We start from the raw sequence: 23,336 nt of genomic DNA on the forward strand, positions 1-23,336 counted from the left end.
TGCGTCACCGACATAACAAGAGAAGGAAAAGAAGAAAAAAAAGAAAAGCCGCGGCGGTTGGCCTCATTCAAATTGGCTAAACCCCAGTTCCTGTTTAGAGGTCGGTGGCCTGCAGGTTTTTTTTGTTTCGTTTCGTTTATGTTTTTGTTTTGCCGAGATCTAATTAGGACAGGACATTGCGCTTCGGCTGGGAGGAAATTAAATGTAATTAGACTTTCACGTAACCATATCCGAGTGGGACAAACAATGACGGAGACAGCAAACCGGCACGGTGTGGGGTGTGGCCTCGTACATTTATTTGTAAAATAAAAAAAAACAAATCTGCATAATTAAGAGATTCACGCTTGGATTTTCGGGTGTTTTCCGAGGCGTTTCAGATGTATTGGTGATTCACAGAACGGACTGCAGGGGGCACTGGTAACTCGCAGCAAGCGCACTCAGTGTAGCCTGCAGAGCATTGACACCACCTGTTGGCAGCATGGCATACAGTTGAAAGGCTATGTACTACTACTACTACTACTACTATCAGTTTCCCAAAGCATTTTAAATAGGTTCCCATGTTGCTTATTACGTTTAGTGTAGGTTTATACAGGGTTACACTTAAAACAAAAAGGGTTTTTTTTGCCTTTAGGATTGGCAGTGTTGCCATACAAAATTTAATTGTATTCGCTGTATACTTAGCAACATAATCAATGCAAACGTTGAAAAACTCGTTGAAATCTCTGCATTATCTCCAAGTTGGAATCCTTTTAGTGTTTCCACACCATATTAAAATGAATGAGAGAACAGGGTTCTACCAGGGGAAAACTTCCTATGTCTGGTGGTTTTGGTGCACACTGCTCTGTAGTGCTTGCCAGAGGGTAGGCGTTCAAACAGACTGTGTCCTGGGTGTGGGGGGGTCTCTACTGATTCTGTCCACCCATCTTGGGACTCAAGAGGTATACAAGTCCTGCAGGGTGGGCAGGGGAGCACCAATGATGGATGATGAGAAGTCTTGCTTGCAAATCAAGCAAAATGTATGTGTAACTTTATACTCCAAATTGAAAATGTTTAATTGAGAAATTAATAAGCTTTTTTTTAGTCGGTATCGAGAGCTTCTTAAGCCACTTCATGGCTCTCAGTCGCCTTCAATTGAGGCTAAGACTAATGCCCCACACTTCATGCCACCATTAAAAATACGCCTCCCTGTATGTTAAAAAGAGGAAATATGACATACAGTGAGAGAGCAATTACACAGTGCAGAGCCAGATGCACAGATGTCAGTTTATGTACCACTTTATACTGTGTAATTTTAAATTTGCCTTTTTTGTGGACCACCTGTTGGTTTGTATGAGTGATACTTCAAGCTGTCTTATTAGCATTATTTTTGCCCTGACTGGACATACATGCATTTGTGTTGCACAAATCACTGTGAATTCAACAACCACCCATTTTTGAAATGGGATGTCAGTGGACCCGGCACAGCCCCTTACATTTTAAACGCTCCATATTCAGCATCCTTCTCCCAATATACCCAAGTTCTCTCCTCCACACATGTCTAAACCATCTCAATCTTGCCTCTCTTGTTTTGTCTCCAAACCGTCCAACCTGAGCTGTCCCTCTAATATACTCATTCCTAAGCATGTCCTTCTTCATCACTCCCAATGAAAATCTTTGCATCTTCAACTCTACCACCTCCAGCTCCACCTCCTGTCTTTTCGTCAGTGCCACTGTCTCCAAACCATATAACATAGTTGGCCGTACTACCATCTTGTGAACCTTCGCTTTAACTCTTGCTGGTAGCCTTCTGTCGCAAATCACTCCTGACACTTCTCCACCCACTCCACCCTGCCTGCACTCTCCTCTTCACCTCTCTTCCGAACTCCCTGTTACTTTTAACAGTTGACCCCAATTATTCAAACTTGTATGCCTTCATCATCTCTTCTCCTCGCATCCTCACCATTTCACTGTCCTCCTTCTCATTCAGGCATACCTCCACCTCTCCAGGTTCTCCTCAACCTGCACCCTACTCTTGCCACAGATCATAATGTCATCCACGAACATCACAGTCCACGGAGACTCCTGCCTGATCTTTTCCATCAACCTGTCCATCACCATTGGTCCAAGAAAAGGTTCAGAGCCGATCCTTGATGTAATCCCACCTCCACCTTGAACCCATCTGTCATTCCAACCGCACACCTCACCATTGTCACACGTCCCTCAAACGTGTCCTGCACCACTCCTACATACTTCTCTGCAACTCCCGACTTCCTCATACAATACCACACCTCCTCTCTCGGCACCCTGTCATATGCATTCTATAAATCTACAAAGACACAATGTATCTCTTTCTGGCCTTCTCTATACTCCTCCATCAACAGTCTCAGAGGAAATGTCGCATCTGTGGTGCTCTTTTGTGGCATGAAACTATACTGCTGCTCGCTAATAATCGCTTCTCCTCTTAACCTAGCTTCTATTACTCTTTCCCATATCTTCATACTGTGGCTGATCAACTTTATACCTCTGTAGTTGCTACAGTTCTGCACATTGCCCTTATTCTTGAAAATCAGTACCAGTATATTTCTTCTCCACTCCTCAGGCATCCTCTGACTTTCCAAGATTGTGTTAAACAATCTAGTTAAAAACTCCACTGCCATCTCTCCAAACATCTCCATGCCACTCCACTGCTGCAACCTAGTTTTTTCTGATGTATGAAACAATGTAACAACCTAAAATCAGAGCCTTACATGACAGATGATACATTTATTGTCCAGATTGTTTCTGATTTGTAACATTGCATAGTGTTGCTATGGTTCAGCCCAATAGTCCTAAATGGTATTGTTGTTATATGAAATCCTGATCCCCATGACAACGTGCTATCCTGGAGCATCTATACTTAATATTGCGAAAGGAAACAGAGGCTCTCGAGAATGCCAGTGATTAACCCGACAAACGCTCAAATATATCAGTTTGAATTACATTTTAGGTTGATTGATTAACTTTCTTAACAAAAGAACAACTTTTTTGAAGACACGTTTAGACATCCATCCATCCATCCATTTTATCTGTTCATTATCCAAACCGCTTATCCTGCTCTCAGGGTCGCAGGATGCTGGGGCCTATCCCATCAGTCATTGGGCGGCAGGCAGGGAGACACCCTGGACAGGCCACCAGTCCATCACAGGGCCGACACACACATATTTAGTAATAATAAAGAAACCACATCACAGGTATATCTATCTTGCATAGTGCAGTCACTAGAAAAAAATTTTTAAACTCACCACTTATCAATTACATAGTAAGACGTTAAAGATAATGGACAGCATGTGGCCATGCATGCCTATAATGTATTGAATTGCCCTTCTGGGATAAATAAAGTTGTCTGAATCTGAATCTAATGTAGGAAAACAGGTGTATGCAGTGTTTGAACACCTGGGAAACTCCAGATTGACTGCCACATTTAAGGCTAATGAACATGTAATGCTAATCTTTGGGCTGTGCTTTCCTTTTCATGGTTGCTTTGGTAAACAGTCTCTGAGGAGAAGCCTTTTTTTATTCCTGTTTTAGATAAGTCGTCTGTGTGTGATTGTAGACCTACTAAACCAGCCATGTTTCTTACAATCAAAATGCGATAACATGATATTGCCCAGCGTAGCCAACATGATATCACAGATGACGGAATACTTGGCAGTCAGTGGCGCCCCCAAGGGGTGGCCAGGGGTGACCCGGATACTATCCCTAGCCCCCCGCTGCCCCCCAGCCCCCAGCCACGAGTCGCATTATGCAGAATATGCTTCTGATAATTCATAATATGTTTCTATCTGATATTTTACATTAGGTGCTGTTCATTTAAATATAGTAATGTATATTTTTCATAATAATTCATGTCAAAGAAAATAACAAATGCATAGCCAGGCAGCCAGCCGCTTTTGATCGTCTGTCACTGCGTCACACTCCCTCCCTCATGCACAGTCTGCCTCTGACAGCAGCTTAACTTAACTCTCATATTGACAGTTTTCAACCAGCCTATACAGTATACCACAACAGCATCATAGATTTCCTGAAATTCAGTCATGGCTTTTGGTTTTGGTGTGCCACCCCAAGATTTTCTGTGGCCCCTATTTGGTCACCCCTATGAAAAATTTCTGGGGGCGCCACTGTTGACAGTTTGATTCATAATGTTTTTTTGACTTGGCACTACACAATGGGTTTATGGTTTTGTTTGTTCATGGGATATCATACATCACTATTGTAAAGATGTCTGTCGTTTGAAAACACAAAGGGTATGAGTTTTACCTGTAGAATGTATCGCAAGGGTTTTGTGTGGCTGTCATGGCTGTGTGATCTGGGTCATCGGGGCTCGCCTGTTCCTCATCCCCTGATTGGTATTTCGGTTCACCTGCGCCCATTTACCTGAGTGACCCTGATGCCCCTGCTTCACTCACCTGTTCCCCTTTCTCCGATTGGCTGTTCTGTTCCTGCCCTGACCTGCGCCCCTGTGCCCAATCTCCCTGGTTGGCTCCCCTACGTATATATTCCCCCTGGTTGCTCTGGCTCCTTGTCGGATCGGATCACAGACACACACACACGCACACACACACACACGTTGACTCTTGGTTCCGGATGCTTGATGCCTTGTCCTGAGTCTTCATTGCTGTCTGTAAGTCTGTTTTGCTTCATTAAAACATTGTCCTTGACCAGCCCGTCTCCGCTGTCTGCATTTGGGTCCTCTGTTCCTGCTCCCGGCATGACAGTGACAGTGACAGTACTATCACTGAGAATGGCAGCATCTCATAATCACCCCAAACATCATTGTGAAGTTACCCACCAGTTATTATGACAGATTATATACATTTTATACATCAGTATTTACGAAGTAAAATGTGTGTGTGTGTGTGTGTGTGTGTGTGTGTGTGTGTGTGTGTGTGTGTGTGTGTGTGTATGTATATGTATATACAGGGTTGGGTAGTAACGGATTACATGTCATCTGGATTACATAATCAGATTACAAAAAACAAGTAACTATAATCAGACCAGATTTCACTTGAAACAGTGTGTAATTGGATTATAGTTACATTGTCACGGATTACTTGATTACATTTTGATTATGTCTTTAAAATGTGGTAATTTTAAAATCACGGTTTTTTTTAATATACATATATAGTAACCAATGCTATTGACTCATGAAAAGGCGCAACATGTGGAGGGAATCCAAGCAGCTCTGTCTGTATACCCACTAGAGGTCACTATCAACCAATGGCCGGGCTTGTTTCTTGTGTGCAACTGGCAGAACCATTACGTTCACACGTTGAGTCAAGATGGGAGGTGCAAGCAGCAGCGGTCCATCAGCACCAGAACTAGCATTCTATCCCTGGCAATATCGCCATCACTTTCAGTTAAAAAATGTGCACAACAGCAACATTTACGTCGAGTGCAATTTCTGCAAACCTAAAATACAGGAGCTGTCATCAGCAAAGACATCAACTTCAAACCCGAAGAAACGCCTAGAGCTAAGTTTCCCTCTCAGTTAGCTAACGTTAGTAAACAGAGGGGTTTAGCTTTCTGATAAAGAATGTTGTTTAAAACTATTTCAGTGCTCATAAGCACATTTGCGTCTGCCACATCAGTATTGAAAATGGTAGTTATGCCTTAGCTCATTAGGTAACCTATAATACCGAGGAAATACGAAAACATGCGGGTATTTGATTTTGAAAATATTGATCTTGCCATGCATAGGGTTACCCAATACGGTTGTATGGAGTCTGAGCACTCCTGTTGCTAGCTGTAGTCTGCTGTACTGTGTGCAATTTTCAGTCGTTTTCCTGTCGAAATATAACGTTGATGCTTTTGATCACTCATTTCCACTGTAGTTAGCTAACGAGCTGGCTAGCAAGACACGTTGATTTTAGAACATGATGAAACTTTAGCCTATACAGCGCGCTGTGAAGATCGCCCACACTCTCAGTGCAACTCTTCAGGGGGAAGAAACGTGTTTTCACTGTTTTGTTTTGTTTTTTGGGGTTTTTTTTAATGACGTTTATGTTTTGTAAATTGCTTAGGACAAAAGCGTCTGCTAAATAGCCTACTCAGCTGTAACCGTAATGCCATCCAATGATTTGACTCAACAATAGTTCGAATGTCAGTCACAGAAACTCAGTTACTGAATGATAAAAAGTGCCCCCAATCATAACTGATGCCAGTGAAATGTCTTATCTAAGTGCCATGAGTTTTAATAGAAGGGTAACTGCCTACCTGTCAGAAGTAGCCTAATTTGTGATCAAATTTTCAATTATTTCAAAAGTAATAGGATAAAGCATGTTATTTCTAATGATTTCTGATCAAACAATGAAATAAATTTCCAGTGAAAATTGTATTTTTGTTTCATTTTTTTCCCTTCCATGCATTTTCAGAGAAAACATGCTGGTAATTTTGTGAAGAGCACACAGAGGGCTGACACAGAGACTTCAGGACCTAGCAGATCAACTCATGGACAGCCAGAAGCAAAACAAGCAAGGCTTAAACAATTTGTGAATAATATTTCCCAAACCAAAGTAAATTCCCTTGTCTTCAGTTTCATTGTGGATGATGTCCAGGCATTCTCTCTATTGGAACAGCCTGCGTTTAGGAAACTAATTGAGGGCATAAGTGGGGGAAAGACTGTAATGACCAGGAAGACACTGATGGCTAGGCTTGAAAAGGCATACACACACATGAAAGAGGAACTTAAAGCAAAGCTAGGAAAGGTGCGTGTGGTGTGCACAACAGCTGATATGTGGACAGCTTCCAATAGGAGCTTTTTTGGGATGACTTGCCATTGGATCAAGGGCGGCGAGCTGGAGAGGAAATCAGCAGCACTTGCCTGTGCAAGGATTAAAGGCAGATACACATACGACATTGTTGCTGCTAAGATACATGAGATTCACGTTGCTCACAATATTGAAAACAGTCCAAGCTACTGTGACAGACAATGGTAGCAATTTTGTTAAAGCTTTCAAAGAGTTTTCAACAGCAAGAGATGACCACGATGAGGTGGATGACCAAGTTGATTTTCAGGACATGGCTGCTATTCTTGCTGAAGAGACAGATGAACACTTGCATCTATTTCTACCAACCCACCAGAGATGTGCATCGCACACAGTGAACCTGATAGCCTCCAAGGGTCTTGTGAAAGCTTTGACACAGCGGCCAACGTGCAAACTGTACTGCAGTGCAATGGCCAAATGCCCACCGATCACCATTGGCTGCTGAAGCTGTGGAAGACATAGGGAAAATGAAACTCATTGTCCCACGTGTTACTCGCTGGAACTCAGAGTATAATGCAGTGCAAAAAGTTGTGTCTTTAAGTGAGGCACAACTGAGGGAAGCTTGTGACCACCTGAAGATTGCCAGGATGCTTTCCCATGAGATTGCCTTCTTGAAAGAAAATGCTGAGGTCTTGAAGCCACTCGCCTTCGCTCTGGGCCTTCTGCAAGGAGAAAATAATGCTTATATGGACTGCTCATACCCACACTACTTACTCTGAAGAAGAAGTTATGTGAGAAGAGAACAGCAACATGCTTTTTCTCTGATGTCATTGGCACCATCCTGGCAGCAATAGACACATGGTTTGCCCAGTTGTTTAACAATCAGGGTGCAAAAATTGCAACAGCAACTATGCACAGTTCCGTTTGTGGTGGCTGGAAGAAGCTGAACGAGAGGAAATGCATGCATTGTTGGTGTCAGAGGCAGCCCGCCTAGATCCAGGGGATGATGCTCAGTCTGACAGCAGTCCGAATTCAACACGGTCAAATGAGGGTTTCTTCAGTTATGGACCTGGAAACTCCAATGTCAAAGGTGGTGTTGCTGATGAAGTCCGGAAGTATCTAGAGGGGACAAATAAGTCTCAGGACTGCCTTAATGGCTTTCCAAAGGTGACGATGCTCTTCCTTAAATCCAACACCATCTTGCCCTCGGGTGCACCTGTCGACGGCTCTTCAGCCAGGATGGCAACATCTTTACCCCCCAGAGGAACCGCTTGACAGATGAACATTTTGAACAAGTGCTGCTCTTGCGCTACAATGGCAAATGTATCCCTTCGGCCTTTGATTATGCTTAAACAAAAGGAAATATAAGAAAATATATAATAGTACACCTATTAATACCAGCATCTGTTTGTAAGGCAAATTTGATTTCTGAATGCTGTATGTTCTACTGACTAACAATAATATATTACATTACTCAACAATATATTACTGTGTACATTACTCCTTTCAGGTTGCCAGTTTTGATAATGTTTTATTTTTTTTATGATTTATAGATAATGATAATGGCGTATTCATTCCTTTTTATTTACATTTAAAACGGAAGAAAGATTTTTGAGTAAGAGCTCCTCTTGCACAAGTCTTTTAACAAGAGTTACAAGAAATGCTTTTTTGTTTGTTTTTTAAATGCTGAATATGATAAATGCATTTTATTTGCATTGAAAATGTTTTTGTTTAGCGATATAAGAGTAAATTTGTGGAACTCTAAATGTTGTGGTTGTATCCATCTTTTTAAGTATACGGCGCAATAATTTCAATGTTTAATTTTGAAGTAATCCAAAAGTAATGCAAAAGTATTCAGATTAGATTACATTATTTTTGTAATCCAATGGATTGCGTTACTGATTATGAAAATTGCTGTGTAATTTGTGTTCACTAACTGACTACATTTCAAAGTAATCTGCCCCACCCCTGTATGTATATATATATACACACACACACACATATATCCCTTCACACTGTTAGACACGACTGTACAGGTACTACGCCCAAATGTGTATATCTGTCATTTAAAATAAGGCTTTTTTATGTTGGCCACTTTTTTTGCCAATTCCTGACTATAAATAACCTACAGGTTTGTTCAAAACATTCAAGCTGATATTTGCCGGTTTAGTCAAATGGATACACTTTGTTGCCATAGATACTCTACACTTTATTGCTCAATGAGCCACGTGGCGGGTAAAGGGCTATTATTAGGGCCAGGACAGGATATGTAAATAACCCTCTGTATAACTTTCACACTGAAACCAGTCGGCAGCCTGTAATAAAGGCATGATGTGAGAGGAACAGAAACTCAAAAGATTTGCATCTCTGTAAGGCAGACTTCCTTGTCCCCAGATCTTCCGAGACACGGACCGACAGACAGGTGAATGATTGCCGGCCTATTTATTTCGCGCAAGCAGACGTGCACCGCAGAGACAAATGAGACGAGACTGCCCGCGGCGCTCTGGCGCGAGAGATTGAGATCAGTTACAAATGTGTTTCATGTCGTCCCTAAGCAACACCAGTCATCTCAGCTCGCGGGTAGAAGGCACGGATCACAGTGTGTATTAATGCGCCATGCATCCGACCAGCCTCTCACGGAGTGGGCAGCAGCGGCGGCTTTTAGTGTCGGCGCCCCCCTCCCCCCCCGCCGCTCCTCCAGACGAAGGAGAAGCTCCGCCGCCGGTTGGGAATTGAGACGTGTTTGGAAACGTTTGTCCGCCGAACGGGTTCTGTCAACATGATTTATCACGGCACGTTTTCTTTTCACTTCTTCGCCGAAAATGGACTCGCCGACCGGGATGCTGTTTCACATTTTCGCTGGACTCTCGTGAGGTGAGGGATTAAAAAGGAGGGAAGGAATGCAACGCGAACGCGTATCGCACCGCATTGGGAGGATCTGAACTGTTATTAAATGAATGCTTCGACCGGAATAATGAACTCTTCGCCGAGGCGAACGGGACGGAGCCGAGTCACCCCGACGCGATGTAGGCTTACGATCAGCTGTGGCCATCATGTCCGTTTTTCCCATCACTTTCCCTTATCGACCGTTGATCGGATACCGCAATTTCTGAGGGCCAAGTCCACTTGATGCGGAGACATAAAATCGAGCCGCGTTTTTTCCGACAAAAGCTCGGTTGCATAGATGGCAAACACAAGTGAGTTTGGGGAAGGCAACCCTTCGCTACAGAATTACGCCGTTACCGCCTCTGCGGTGAAACTGGCTTCACTCGGTCTCATCACTTGCACCAGTTTGATAGGGAACGCGGCGCTGTCCCTGTTGGTGCTGAAAGACAGCTCCCTTCACAGGGCTCCCTACTACTTCCTCCTCGATCTCTGCTTAGCGGACGTCGTTCGAGCCGCCGTGTGCTTTCCCTTTGTGATGATGTCGATCAACGCCGGCTCCTCGTGGACGCACGGCGCGTTAAACTGCAAGATAGTCGCCTTCGTGTCCGTCCTCTTCTGCTTCCACGTCGCCTTTCTGCTCTTCTGCGTCAGCGTCACGCGCTACATGGCGATTGCGCACCACAGGTTTTACTCCAAACGGATGACTTTGTGCACGTGCGTGGCCATTATTTGCATGGTTTGGACCCTGTCTATCGCGATGGCTTTCCCGCCGCTTTTCGATGTCGGCACCTACAGATTCATCCGCGAGGAGGAGCAGTGCGTGTTCGAGCACCGGTACGTGAAGGCGAACGACACCCTCGGCTTCATGTTGATGCTGGCTGTCATCGTGGGCACAACACACGTCGTTTACGTCAAGATGCTTTGCTTCGTCTACGACCACCGCAAGATGAAACCGGCTCAACTGGTCCCGGCCATAAGCCAGAACTGGACTTTCCACGGCCCAGGTGCGACTGGGCAAGCGGCTGCCAACTGGATAGCAGGGTTTGGACACGGTCCCACTCCGCCAACGCTGGTGGGTATTCGGCAAGCCTCGCATAATGGGAACAGGAGGCTGCTGGTCCTGGACGAATTCAAGATGGAGAAGCGGATTGGGAAAATGTATTACATGATAACCCTCTCGTTCCTTGTCCTCTGGGCACCTTATATAATGGCGTGTTACCTGCGAATATTTGTCAGGGGGGGCAGCATCCCGCAGGTTTACCTGACTGCTGCGGTGTGGATGACGTTCGCCCAGGCGGGCGCAAACCCCATTATTAGTTTCATGTTCAACAGGGAGCTCCGGGTGCGCCTCAGAGCCTGTTTACCGTGTTGCCTTGGCACCCAGACGCCCATGGAGCCGTACTGTGTCATCTGAACGGCCATCGCTTTATTCTGGTCCGGTGTAAACAGAACAGAACAGAACAGAACAGGGTCCGGTTCCTCTATTGCTTTGTCTCAATAGTGTCTTTACATGCAATCAGTTGTTTGTTTGTTTGTTTGTTTGTTTGTTTTCAGCAAAGCTGTATGCGACGTGTTTGTAAATACTGTAAATCTCTCTCCCCTCTCTTCTTTCTTCCTTTCCAAGTCTAATTTGTTTATTTCATAAATCTGTAGTCATGTGTCACAGCTTTTTTCCCCCCCAAGTGTTTTTCTCCACATTTTCATTTGTCATGTACGAATTGGGCTGACAAGAAATGGGTTCCTGCACACTGCCTGTAAGATAAACATATCTGCCCCCCCCCATAGATATGGACACTGGGACACTGGTGAAGGATCGGCGCTTCTGAATTCTATTTGCAATGTTTGTATTTCTGAACGAATAATAAATACCAAAATGGATGATGAGTTGTTTGGACTCTACCATGCATACTGTGCACGATGTGACCCTGTTCTCTGACACTGCATTTGTCCTTCTTTTCCGTATAACTACAAACGGGGCAAGGTTCGCACTTTCATGCAATTCATGTATGTTGTGTTATGTGGTTTTCCTTTTGACATCACCCCCAATAGTGCAGCTATGAGGAGGGTCCCAGATATTTAAATGGACTGATTTGGTCACAACTCGCTGTCCTTTTAAACACCTTTACACAAGTCAGAGCCTCCTCTCCATCTCCCTTATAGCTGTAGCCGGGCAGGATTATCTGATGTGCTCACTGATAAGCAACTCCATGTGACTGCACGAGAACGAGGGCATCTAAGGTTGTGCAGCTCGTCCAGCAAACGCTCAATTGGTGCGGTGGGGTGAGGTCGCCTCTGTGCACCGGTCTCAGTCATTCAGATCGATTGCACTGCCCTGAACGTCTTACACGCTCTCTCGGCCCTCGGTGGCATTCATTGCCATCAGCATCACAACACGCTTGCTTGTTACTGACAGCCAGCTCCGCCCGGCTGCCAGGTGTAGATGCCTTGGACCAGCCATCTCCATGGCTGCCCAGCTACACCTGCACGTGCTCTCATGCAATGCAAATGAGGGTCACGTGTTTTTCTGGTACAGTGCACTTCCTTGGGGATGTGCCAGCTTCGCCATGATACTGATGAATTACTCTGCCTTTACTGCGGCCTCCGCTGTTGACCTTTCTGGTTTGTCTCTAACCACGTAGGCCCTGCCCCATCATTTGTCCTCCCTCCTTCCTGTGTGTGTGTTTTTTTTTCTTTTGTCTTTACAAAAACAAATTCACACAGTGTCAGAGAAAGACTATTTCATATCAGGTATCCCAGCCTTTGAGCCGGTATCTTTATGTTAGCTGCACACCCAGTGAGACGACAAGTTAGTGACACTCGGGCTAACATGTCAACATCTGGATGGACGGATGGGACCACAAGCCTCGCAGGCTCCAAGATGACATTTACTGTTATATTGTACACATGCTGACTAAAAAGTTTGTTAGAAACTTGAAAAATATGGCTTTTCTCAACCTCATTTTCAACCTTGGTAGATTACATGTCGTTTTTATGACGGTATATTCAGCAAATAGCAAGTTATTCAGTGTTTGCATAGTCTTTTAGCATATAGTTTTTTCAGTAATGAATGTGTTTTGTCATAACAGGTAATATCCCACCTTTAGCAGTATGCCTTGCTTCATTCAGCATGTGGGGCATTGCTTCATTACAGATCACTCTCTTAATGAGGCCTTTGGAATTTTCTCACATCTCAAACCACGGTGGACTACCATCCATTACTAAAATAAGAGGTGAATGTGAGTCATTGTTTTACACATGGGATGAATCTAACTATGGCTTTGGTCCTTGGATAAATGCTGTGAATCATATCCTGACAGTGATTAATTGTATAGCCGTGTAACTTCCAGACAGCGGCTTTCTTATTGCAATAAAGGAGCTTATAAGAGGGGTTAGGGGTTAAGGATAGGAGTTAGTTGTTAGTTGTTAGGGTTGAGGGTTAGGGGTTAAAGATTGTGGTTAGGGGGTTATGGGTTGGGGTTAGGGGTTGAGGTAGGGTTAAGGGTTGGGTTGGGGTTAGTTGTTAGTTGTTAGGGTTAAGGGTTAGGGGTTAAAGGTTTTGGTTAGGGGGTTATGGGTTGGGGTTATGGGTTGAGGTTAGGGTTAGGGTAGCTCATAAGAAAGCCAATATCACTAATTTCCAGTGACAAAGTTGCCATCACCCCCCCCACACACACACACACACACACACACACACACACACACACAGTTTTCTGTCTCTGTAACTGGACCGGAGATTGGCTGAGTAGAAACAAAGTATTTCAGCAAGGTGAGAAAAAATGGTGGAAAATATATTGCCGTAGGTATTAGTCTTCATTGTGTTATGTGTCTCAAAGTGCTATAGCCTCACCTGCACATCCTTCTCATCGTGTGATGTTGTCAGTAAAACACAGGGAGATGACAGATTACATGTGTCTCCCCCCGGTGCATAGAAGGCAGCTGCAAGCGCTCATCAGCACGAGACTTGGTGCCACAGGAAGGCTGGACTACTGAGTACTGCAAAAACACAAGCAACGCTATAAAGCGGTGAAATGTTTTCACAACACAGATCATTCCTCTTGCCAAACTTGAGGAAAACCCCAAGAATAACAGGTAACGGTTACTTAAGAGGGACCATATGACACTTTCCACAATTTCATTCAAATCAGTAAAGAACAAATTAATAAAGACATTGTGTTTGAATATTCAAGAAGGTTTATGTCCGGATATAAATAAGATTGGTAAACACTGAAGTTTGCAAGGCTGCAGAGGTGTGCATATTAAAGTGGTTCCTGCAGCAGTCTGACAGCAAACGGATGTCAACACAGCAAGACAGCGACAGCCTGCGGGCTGCAGGCGGCGTGTCAACCATTCTGCGTGAAAAGTTGCCGGATGGTTGCAACAGAAGTATTGATTTATGTGGTTTATCTATTTAATGAACAAGAAAATCAGAACCACTCAGGCTTTTCTCTTCTTAGTTAATGAACGTCCAGTTCACTAAAATTTTAAAAAAAGAAAAATTCTGCTGCTTGCAAACATAATGATCATTGACTGTCTGTCGCTGGCAAACTGTGTGCATCTATGTCCACTTGCTTGGTGTTGCAGGATTTGAACTGGTCTGTGCCCATCTGTTTAACATGTTGTTGGCTCAGAATTTCAAGAAGACAGCTTAGAAACTTACTTTGCAGATACAGTGGAATTTAACCTAAACAAAAAAAGTGATGCATGAGCCGGTACTTCTCTTTAAATAAAAGGAAACTAGTGCTCTTCAGAGGTAGTAGTCTTGATACTTGTAAGGCGAGAGACATTTGGATCTTCCCTCCTCAGTAGTGATGCATGCCAGGTTGGGAAGACAAGGGCATGTATGATGTAATCTTCTTCCAAGGAATGGAATCTAAAGAAAGGAGCGAGAGAGAAAGAGAGAGAGAGAAAGAGAGAGAGAGAGAGAGAGATGTAGATGTAGAGATGAATGATGCTCTGCTTCAGATGACCCTTCACCTTTTGTCTTGCAAAGTGAATGTACATGAAATGAAAATGCCTGTGACATACTAACGTTACTTGCATGATCTAAGCTATAAGTGAGCTATAGCTATAACAGCTCATCCATCTGGAGAAGAACTATCAACGTGCATTTGAAAGCAATCACTTATTCAGTTTTAAGGAGAGATACATGTTGGTGTTGGACAATTAGAAGAACTGTGTTGCAGAACTCTTCCTTAATATATCAAGAAACTCCACAGAGGTCAGGGTTTTTCAGACAACTCTCTCTTGGTAAGGTATTTTGGTGTTGGTTGAACTTCCTTGCTCAAATCACAGAGTGATTACAGAACAACCATATTTTTGTTCATCTTCAACCACCTTCTTTCCATTAAGAAAAGTTCAATTAATTGAAATCTTTATCTTTTTCAACATCCACCTCCATTCCATGGTCAGTTAGGTATTATAGAGAAGAAAGTATGGACCTGCAGGCACTACAACTCCGATTGGAATAGCAAGCAAAAATGTGCAGCGGGGTTTCAGTCAAAATACAGCGTAGCCGAGCGTCCGGGTAGCGTGGCGGTCTATTCCGTCGCCTACCAACACGGGGAGCCCGGTTCGAATCCCCGTGTTACCTGCGGCTTGGTCCGGCGTCCCGACAGACACAATTGGACGTGTCTGCGGGTGGGAAGTCGGATGTGGGTATATGTCCTGGTCGCTGCACGAGCGCCTCCTTTGGTTGGTCGGGGCGGTTGTTCGGGGGGGGTGTTCGGGGGGGTAGCGTGAGCCTCCCACGCGCTACGTCCGCCTAGCGAAACTCCTCACTGTCAGGTGAAAAGAAGCGGCTGGCGACTCCACGTGTATTGGAGGTAGTCTGCAGCCCTCCCCGGATCGGCAGACCGGGACGGCTCGGAAGAGTGGGGTAATTGGCCAAGTACAATCGGGAAGAAAAAGCGGGAAAAATCTAAATAAATAAATACAGCGCAGCCTTTAATGCAGGTAAGACTTTAGAGGAGAGGACCGCCCTACTGTACAGCTCACCTTGTGACTCATTGGGTGACAATCGTCACCCTCTTCTCCCATTGAGGTGCACATCCGCAGGCTCCTGATCCACAAACTGACAGCACAACACATTCCTCCACCGCACTGAGAGTCCCTCTCACAGGCCTGCACACACACACACACACACACACACACACACACACACACACACAGTATCAGAGTCATCTTAGGCAGTCTCAAACTGTAGACTGCAGATGTATCTCAGCTCTTCAGGCCCCTCAGCCTGTGAAGGACTTTCCTCGTTGAGTGTTTGGATCTAAGTGTTCCACATAGGAAGCTGGGCAGGTCTGAGTTATGGCTCTTGGTGTGTATGACATGGAGGGAAGAGAATGAGGAGGGACAGCAGTGATTTAAGGTGGCAGACTTTGCTGAAAATCACTTTCTGTTTCATGGCCGCATGCACCCCTTCAATCCATAGGAGTCGCCAAATGGGAACGGTTTATTTTAACAGTGTTAGCTTGCTTATTTTGCAGGTTCACTCACGTGAGTGGCTTTACCTTGTGGATTAATTCAGGTTCACAAATTGCATTTGGTTTCAACTTCTAAAAATCATTTATGGAATTAGTTTCCAACCTCAATGACTATATTTCAAAAATTTTGAATGTATACTAAAGCATATATATATATATATATATATATATATATATATGTATGAGTGTTTTTATGATCCACCAGACTAGTCACATATGGTATTATATATTGTTTTAACTGTCCCTGTCACAGTCTTTCAAACCATCAGCAGCCCTGAATTTATAAGAAAATACACTGTATTTGGAAATGGCTGTCCTTGATACATGAAAAACAGAGCACATTTCCTCTTTAAAGGATTCAATGCCACTTTTAATTTGGTACATTTTCTATCAGTATCTTGACATAAATTGCCCCCGGCCAAATCTTTCACAACATCAAAAAATAAAAAAATAAAAATATCATAATACTTTTAAAAAGATAATTTCATGACCGTATCGATTTATTAATGATGGATACTGTGGATGATAGACACTATAAATACAGTAAGCACCATAGGACATCTTAAATTCAACCAATAATAGCCGTGTACATGAATCTGTAATCCTTATTTACCATCCATGCAGATATACCTGGTCTGTACTAGTTTCTCTAACCTGCATCTTTTTTCCCCTATTTATCTATTTGTATTCATGTATTGAGGCCTCTCTTTACAAAAAAGCAATGTTTTATTTATGTCTTCACGAGCAAAATGAATCCCCATATTCCATGTGATGTTGAACTAGTTAACGCTTTTGCTCACAGTATTTTCAAGTTTTTCCACATATCTATAGATTCATAACAAAGAAATTCAAATAAGATAACATCTGTTTCCATCTATCTATCTATCTATCTATCTATCTGTATGTCATTCTGTCTGTCTGTCCGTCCGTCTGCCCATCTATCTATCTGTCTGTCTGTCCGTCCGTCCGTCCGTCCGTCCGTCCGTCCGTCCGTCCGTCCGTCTGTCTATCTATGGAAGTTTTTACTCTTAGGATCATTGCAATGTGAGCTTTTCCAGCAGTTTCGTTGTCCTTGAAGCCGTGCACCTGTCAGTTTCAACTTACCCCTGTGATTACTGCTGAAGATCCATGTAACACCAGCAATAAGTTGAAGAAGAAGGACAAGACGGACCTCATGACGAAGGGTCTTCCTCCTTTGCCCTCCAGGGTGATGAACAGTGATGAGCCGTCTACCTGTGTGTGAACATGCAGCACCCTTAAGGAAGAACTGGCCTCCAAACTTGTGTAGATGAGGACTGACCACGGTTTATAAGCCCAGCCTGCTATTCAAAATCTCAGTGACTCACACCAGCATTGCCTCATGGCGAGTAAAAAAAAAAAAAGAAGAAGAAAGAAAAAGTCCCCAAGGTAACCTTCAACACAACAAAACTTAGGGAAGGCTATAGATTTCTGTGATTCCTACAGAAATATGACATTCTGTGCCAAAGCGGAAAGAGAACAAAGATTTGATTCCAAACATGCTAGACCTGGTCAGCACAGCAAATACAGCCAGCATAAAATTCTGCCATATTTCAATCTTCTTTCTTCCCTCCACCCTCGTTCATGCTCCAAGGCCACAGGTGTGGGTACAGCTTTTCAAACCCAACATTTGAGTGTTTGCAGTGAACGCTTTTCACGAGCTCTGAAGTGACATTCAGAGGCCATCGCAGCATAGAAAATATACATCTCATCACGCTGTCTCGTAATGTCTCGTCGTTTCAACCTGATCCATGACCTCTGCAGCAGAGTGAATGGTCGACGGCCTAATCTCAACACTAACTCATTGGTGACATCGCAATGTATGTTTAGACAGCTAAACTCATGATCCCCCCCCCCCAGTTGTATCTGGCCAATTACCCCACTCTTCCGAGCCATCGTATCGTCACTGCTCCACCTCTTCTGCAGATCCGGGGAGGGCTGCAGACTACCACACGCCTCCTCCGGAGTCTCCAGCCGCTTCTTTTCACCTGACAGTGAGGAGTTTCGCCAGGGGGATGTAGCACGTGGGAGGATCACCCCAGTTCCCCCTCCCCCCCAAACAGGCGCCCCGACCGACCAGAGGAGACGCTAGTGCAGCGACAAGGACACATACCCATATACGGCTTCCCAAATGCAGACACGGCCAATTGTGTCTGTAGGGACGCCAGACCAAGCGGGAGAGAACACGGGGATTCGAACTGGCGATCCCTGTGTTGGTAGGCAATGGAATAGACCACCACACTATCTGGGTAACCCCAAACATGCAACTTTTGGGATCTTCAGTAAACGGTAGCTCTTTCAAATATTCTTAAGCCAACTGGACAGACGCATTTGCGTAAAGTATAGGAGTTTCATCCATGATGGCACCGTGTTTAGCAAACTGACATGCCAGGGCAACTTATTTGTCTAAACTGTCTTCAACAGGACTTGACAGGAGAGTGTGACACTAATGGCTGTCTCACACAGGAAGCCAAGAATCCAGGCTGTGCTTTTGCCAGAAATAGACCGCGGTCTCAGGAGAAACAATGGTGAACCATAAATGGCTTCCTACACGTCGAGAAGTAGTACCTGATATATTGAAACATGTGTTAAGTGATGCTGCTGCTGCTGCCCACCTGAGAGTGTATCCATGCCCAACAAACTTTCACAATGACTACGATTAGTAGTTCACAGGGGAGGAAATCAATTGTGTGGTGTCTCTTTAAACACACCAGACCATGGCTCACAGCCACTGTGCAGACCCCTGGCTGTAGTGTCAATACAAAGTGGCAAAGATGGAAACGACATGGCCCGAGCAGAGTAAAGCTGTAGAAGATGATCCACTACCTCTCCATCATTACACACAATCAGATCTTGGCAGGGCAGGCCAACACCGCAGAGAAGTGCGTTCACAAACCCCCCCCTTTTTTCTCCCTAATTATATCCGGCCAATTACTCCACTCCTCCGAGCCGTCCCAGTCGCTGCTCCACCCCCTCTGCCGATGATCCGGGGAGGGCAGGATCACGCTATTCCCCTAGCCCCCCCCCCCCCGAACAGGCGCCCCAACCGACTAGAGGAGGCGCTAGTGCAGCGACCAGGACACATACCCACATCCGGCCTCCCACCTGCAGACACGGCCGTAACACAGGGATTCCAACCGGCGATCCCCGTGTTGTTAGGCAACACATGCTATGCTACCCGGACGCCACAAAAACACTGCTTTGATGGAAACTTTTCTTTTTTTTGTGTTACTTCACACTGTATCTAAAATGTTAAAGCGAAAAAAAGCAACAAATGCAATACATGCATTTTCTAGATGCAGCCTCAGCACCACCTTTTCTCGGTCTTCGTGGTCAGGCATTTCAGGGTGTCCGCTATCTTCGATAGGCATTTGACATTTCATTAGATTTTTCTTCTTTAATGTTTAGCAGAGGGGTACGGACCACCGGTCTGCAGCAAAAACAACAAAAAACAAAAAAAACCGCAAGTACAATGAAAGAAGTGAGAAAACAAGAATAGGAGCTAAGGGTCTCACAGCAAAGCCTACAGTATTTGTTGGTTTGCAACAGTGAGCAGTCAGGCTGTATTGTCGGGGAAATAGGAACCGGCTTCATTGCCTCAAGCGACTTAACTTAAAAATGATAGCTTCCATAAAACTTTAATGTGGCACCGAGGTTTGGAAAGGTTTTCACTGGTGCCCAGGAGACAGAATGAATTGTTATTTGACTTTTTTTTTTTTTTGCATATTTCATGATTGAATTGATGAGAGTTTTATGTATGATGTGGTAAAAATATAAATGGCGTCATTGGTCTACTGATTCCTACCATGAATAGTTAATAAACGTTCGATTGCTCCCCCTCTCATGATATGTATATGTATATGTATATATATATATATCAATTGATATTGATATTGATATTCCGCTCCTCATTAGTTGAGCACGTTTATCAAAACCATTGACAGCTTCCGAAAAAAAAAAACCAACCTCATTTTTTATATATATATATATAGACACACATATGCATATACATACATACATACATATACATATACATATATACACACACACGCACATATGTGTGCGTGTGTGTGTTTTCCAATATTTAGTAGCTATCAGTCACCAGTCACCTGCAAAATCTTATTTATCCAAGAATCACTGCTTACAATCTCATTCACAACGTATCAAAACAGCCTTCTACTTACCATGGTGTACAGCAGGCCTAAAAATTCCACTTCAGCACACAGAACCTGTCAAAACATTATAATTTATTCATAACTGCTGATTACAGAATGACAACAGCGGAGTTTCTCTGCCGTCTGGAACCGGGGCTTCACATCACCACTTGAGATGCTGTTCTTATGTCTCCCTGTCCTCCGTTAACTCCTCAAAGCAATCCTACTTTTTAAGTGCCCTAAAGTTATGTCTAGAAGGATTTGTGTACTCGGGACCCCACTTCCAGAGAAGGGAAGGGGGGGGGCGCTCCTTTCTTGTGCAGTTCCCACTCTGGGGCCAGGATGGCAGAAGGAAGCATCAAAGACTGACAGACAGGCCTGATGTCCAGAGCTCCTCTGTGAGTCAGCCGCCGCTGCTGTCTCCCAACACCCCAGTTGGCTGTGAGCGTTTGGACTGGTGGCTTTGATCTGATGAATGAAGAGCACCCAGAGGCTGTACCCCTGATTAGCTGAGACAGAGGACATCTCTTCGGCCAGTTGGCCAGGGGCGATGAGAGGGAATGGTCGCTGTATCTTACTCCCAGAAATGCACATTTTAAAGTCACACTTGATTCCATACACCCTGGACGGGGGGTGGGGGTAGGGGTTTGGCTCGTTTTCTGATCCTGTCCCTTTCAGGCATATCCAAATCTCATTTGCTTTACCGCCATAAGAACATGAGAGGGACTCGTGCCACTAGATCATGGTTTATTGCGAACATCAGGCTCTGTTGGCATGAGCGTGTCATCAGCGGATCAGTCTGTCGATGACATAATGTTGCTGCTGCTGCTGGTGTTGCCAGCTGTAAGTAGGCCTCCTGCCTCATGGTGCGCCACACAACGAGCCAACTCCACTCACACTCCCTTAATCTCCCACTTCTCCTTTTCTCTGTGACATGACCCTCTCATGCAAATCCATGATGGGCCCCCACCTTTCTTGAACCATCCCACAGTAGAGATTAGGGAGGCACGAGGGATGTGGAACAACAGTAAAATCAATAGAGAGAGTTAGATGTGGGGGAACATGTGGTCTAGCAGAGCTCAGTAAGTGTAGATATCTTAGGGTGCAACAACACACTTTGGATTAGCATCTCCACCAAATGTCATATTTACATTAGGCTATGTTGCAGGTGCTGTGCTGTGGTATAATAACCGGCGCTGTGTTAAGCATTTCATATGCACCAATATGTGAGAGCAGCAAGAACTCACAATAAGAGAAAGAAAAGGGTGTGGCACGTAAGTGGTATATTCATCATTATAGGATCTAAACACTACTAATAAATCATTTTAATCTGCCCGTGGCCTATGACAAATCATATTCCTAGCGGAAAAAACGCTTTCTTATTAAAACAGCATGGGGCCACAGTGGTTCTGGAGGTAGCGCAGGTCATCTAGTAACTGGAGGGTTGCCAGTTTGATCCCCGGCTCCTCTTTACCAAAGTGTCGTTTAGCAAGACACCTAACCCTCAACTTCCCCCGTTGAGCTGGTCATTACCTTGCATGGCTGACATCGCCATCAATGTGTGAGTGTATGGGTGAATGTGAGGTATTAATTCATTGTAAAGTGCTTTGAGTGGCTGTTGTAGCTGGAAATGTGCTACCCGGGTGCCCTATAGCACATATAGCGGTCCATACCGAACATGTAGCGGTCTATACCGTTGTCTACCATCACGGGGATAGCCAGTTCAAATCCCCATGTTATCTCCGGCTTGGTCGGGCATCCCCTACAGACACAATTGGCCGTGTCTGTGGGTGGGAAGCCGGATGTGGGTATGTGTCCTGGTCGCTGCACTACCGCCTCTTCTGGTCGGTTGGGGCGCCTGTTCAAGAGAGAGGGGGAATTGGGGCGAATAGCATGATTCTCCCACGCACTATGTCCCCCCAGTGAAACTCCTCACTGTCAAGCGGCTGGCGACTCCACGTGTAGTCTGCGGCCCTCCCCGGATCAGCATGGGGTAGAGCAACGACCGGGGCGGCTCGGAAGAGTGGGGTAGTTGGCCAAGTACAATTGGAAGAAAAAGGGGGGATCCACAATAACAGTGCTATATTAATGTAATCCACTTACCATCAAGCTCATATTAAAACACATTTTGCTCGTTTCCTTTTCAGTGGGATTTTATTTTTGCTATGTAGAAATTCTGTCCTCTGCTGTCTGGGTCACTACTGGGAACACCATGTAGAAAACTGAAGGATAGGAGTACAGCTGCAAAATACTTACCTCGGAAAACAGTTCTGGATCAGTCATTCAGCATAGTGAAGTTTAGTGTTAACATCAGCTGTTTTCACAAAAAAAAAAGATTTTTTTTCTTTTTCTGAGCCAGAGTAATGAAACATTTAACATAAATTGCTGTGTTCAAAAAGTAATTACAACTGCATGTCTCTAATTCTGTGATCCTTAATGTCCAGGGGAAGGCTTAGAGAGTTTCCTTATGTTGTGAGAAATGTCTTCACCTCCATCTACCCACCTAGGTTGTCTCGTCCATGAGTGCTTCTGAGGGTCCCAATGAGTCCTTCCATGGTCAAAACGCACGCAACAGTCCATGAAATGTACTGTACAAATCTTACCTTTATTCATATACCTACCTTCCTTTCTAGCAAATGTAAAAAAAGAAGAAAAAAACACACAAGGACTGGCTCTCCATCATCCCCACAAGGTCAAAGCAAATCACTTCTGAGTGAAGTGTCCTTGCTCGCTCAATTTTTGCACATAAAGGATGGATGTCAATGCCGTTCCTATTCACACCTACAGCCTACATGACGATGAACTTGCCATCCCTGCTTTACTTCCTCCATCTCTCAGAGTGCATCCGCCTCTGCAAATAACATCACATGCAAACACAGAAAAGACACCCTGATTTCATAATAAAGGTTTTGTGCTCCGCCGTTATCATTTATGAAACTTTTTATGTGATATACAGAGGTAAATTTGACAATTTGATATTGTGGTTGCAATTCATTGCACTATGTCAGAGTCGTGTCCTTATTTTCTGTCCGAACTTAACCTGAGTGAAATGGTCAAGACTGTTTACGACT

The 23,336-nt window shown here is 44.4% G+C and overlaps 2 protein-coding genes across 2 annotated transcripts; one reads left to right on the forward strand and one right to left on the reverse strand.

The window, feature by feature from the left end:
* Window positions 1-9,906: 9,906 nt before the first annotated feature.
* Window positions 9,907-11,022, forward strand: gpr27 (G protein-coupled receptor 27). Its single transcript, XM_056275091.1, has one exon. It carries the CDS (start codon window positions 9,907-9,909, stop codon window positions 11,020-11,022), a length of 1,116 nt encoding a protein of 371 aa, XP_056131066.1.
* A 3,330-nt stretch (window positions 11,023-14,352) lies between these two features.
* prok2 (prokineticin 2) lies at window positions 14,353-17,269 on the reverse strand. The gene is made up of 3 exons (XM_056275282.1): window positions 17,198-17,269; window positions 15,603-15,728; window positions 14,353-14,478 (listed from the first exon to the last, which is right to left on the reverse strand). Exons 1-3 carry the CDS (start codon window positions 17,267-17,269, stop codon window positions 14,353-14,355), a joined length of 324 nt encoding a protein of 107 aa, XP_056131257.1.
* Window positions 17,270-23,336: the final 6,067 nt, after the last annotated feature.

Source organism: Lampris incognitus, chromosome 2 (assembly GCF_029633865.1).
Source record: "Lampris incognitus isolate fLamInc1 chromosome 2, fLamInc1.hap2, whole genome shotgun sequence".
NCBI lineage: Eukaryota > Metazoa > Chordata > Actinopteri > Lampriformes > Lampridae > Lampris > Lampris incognitus.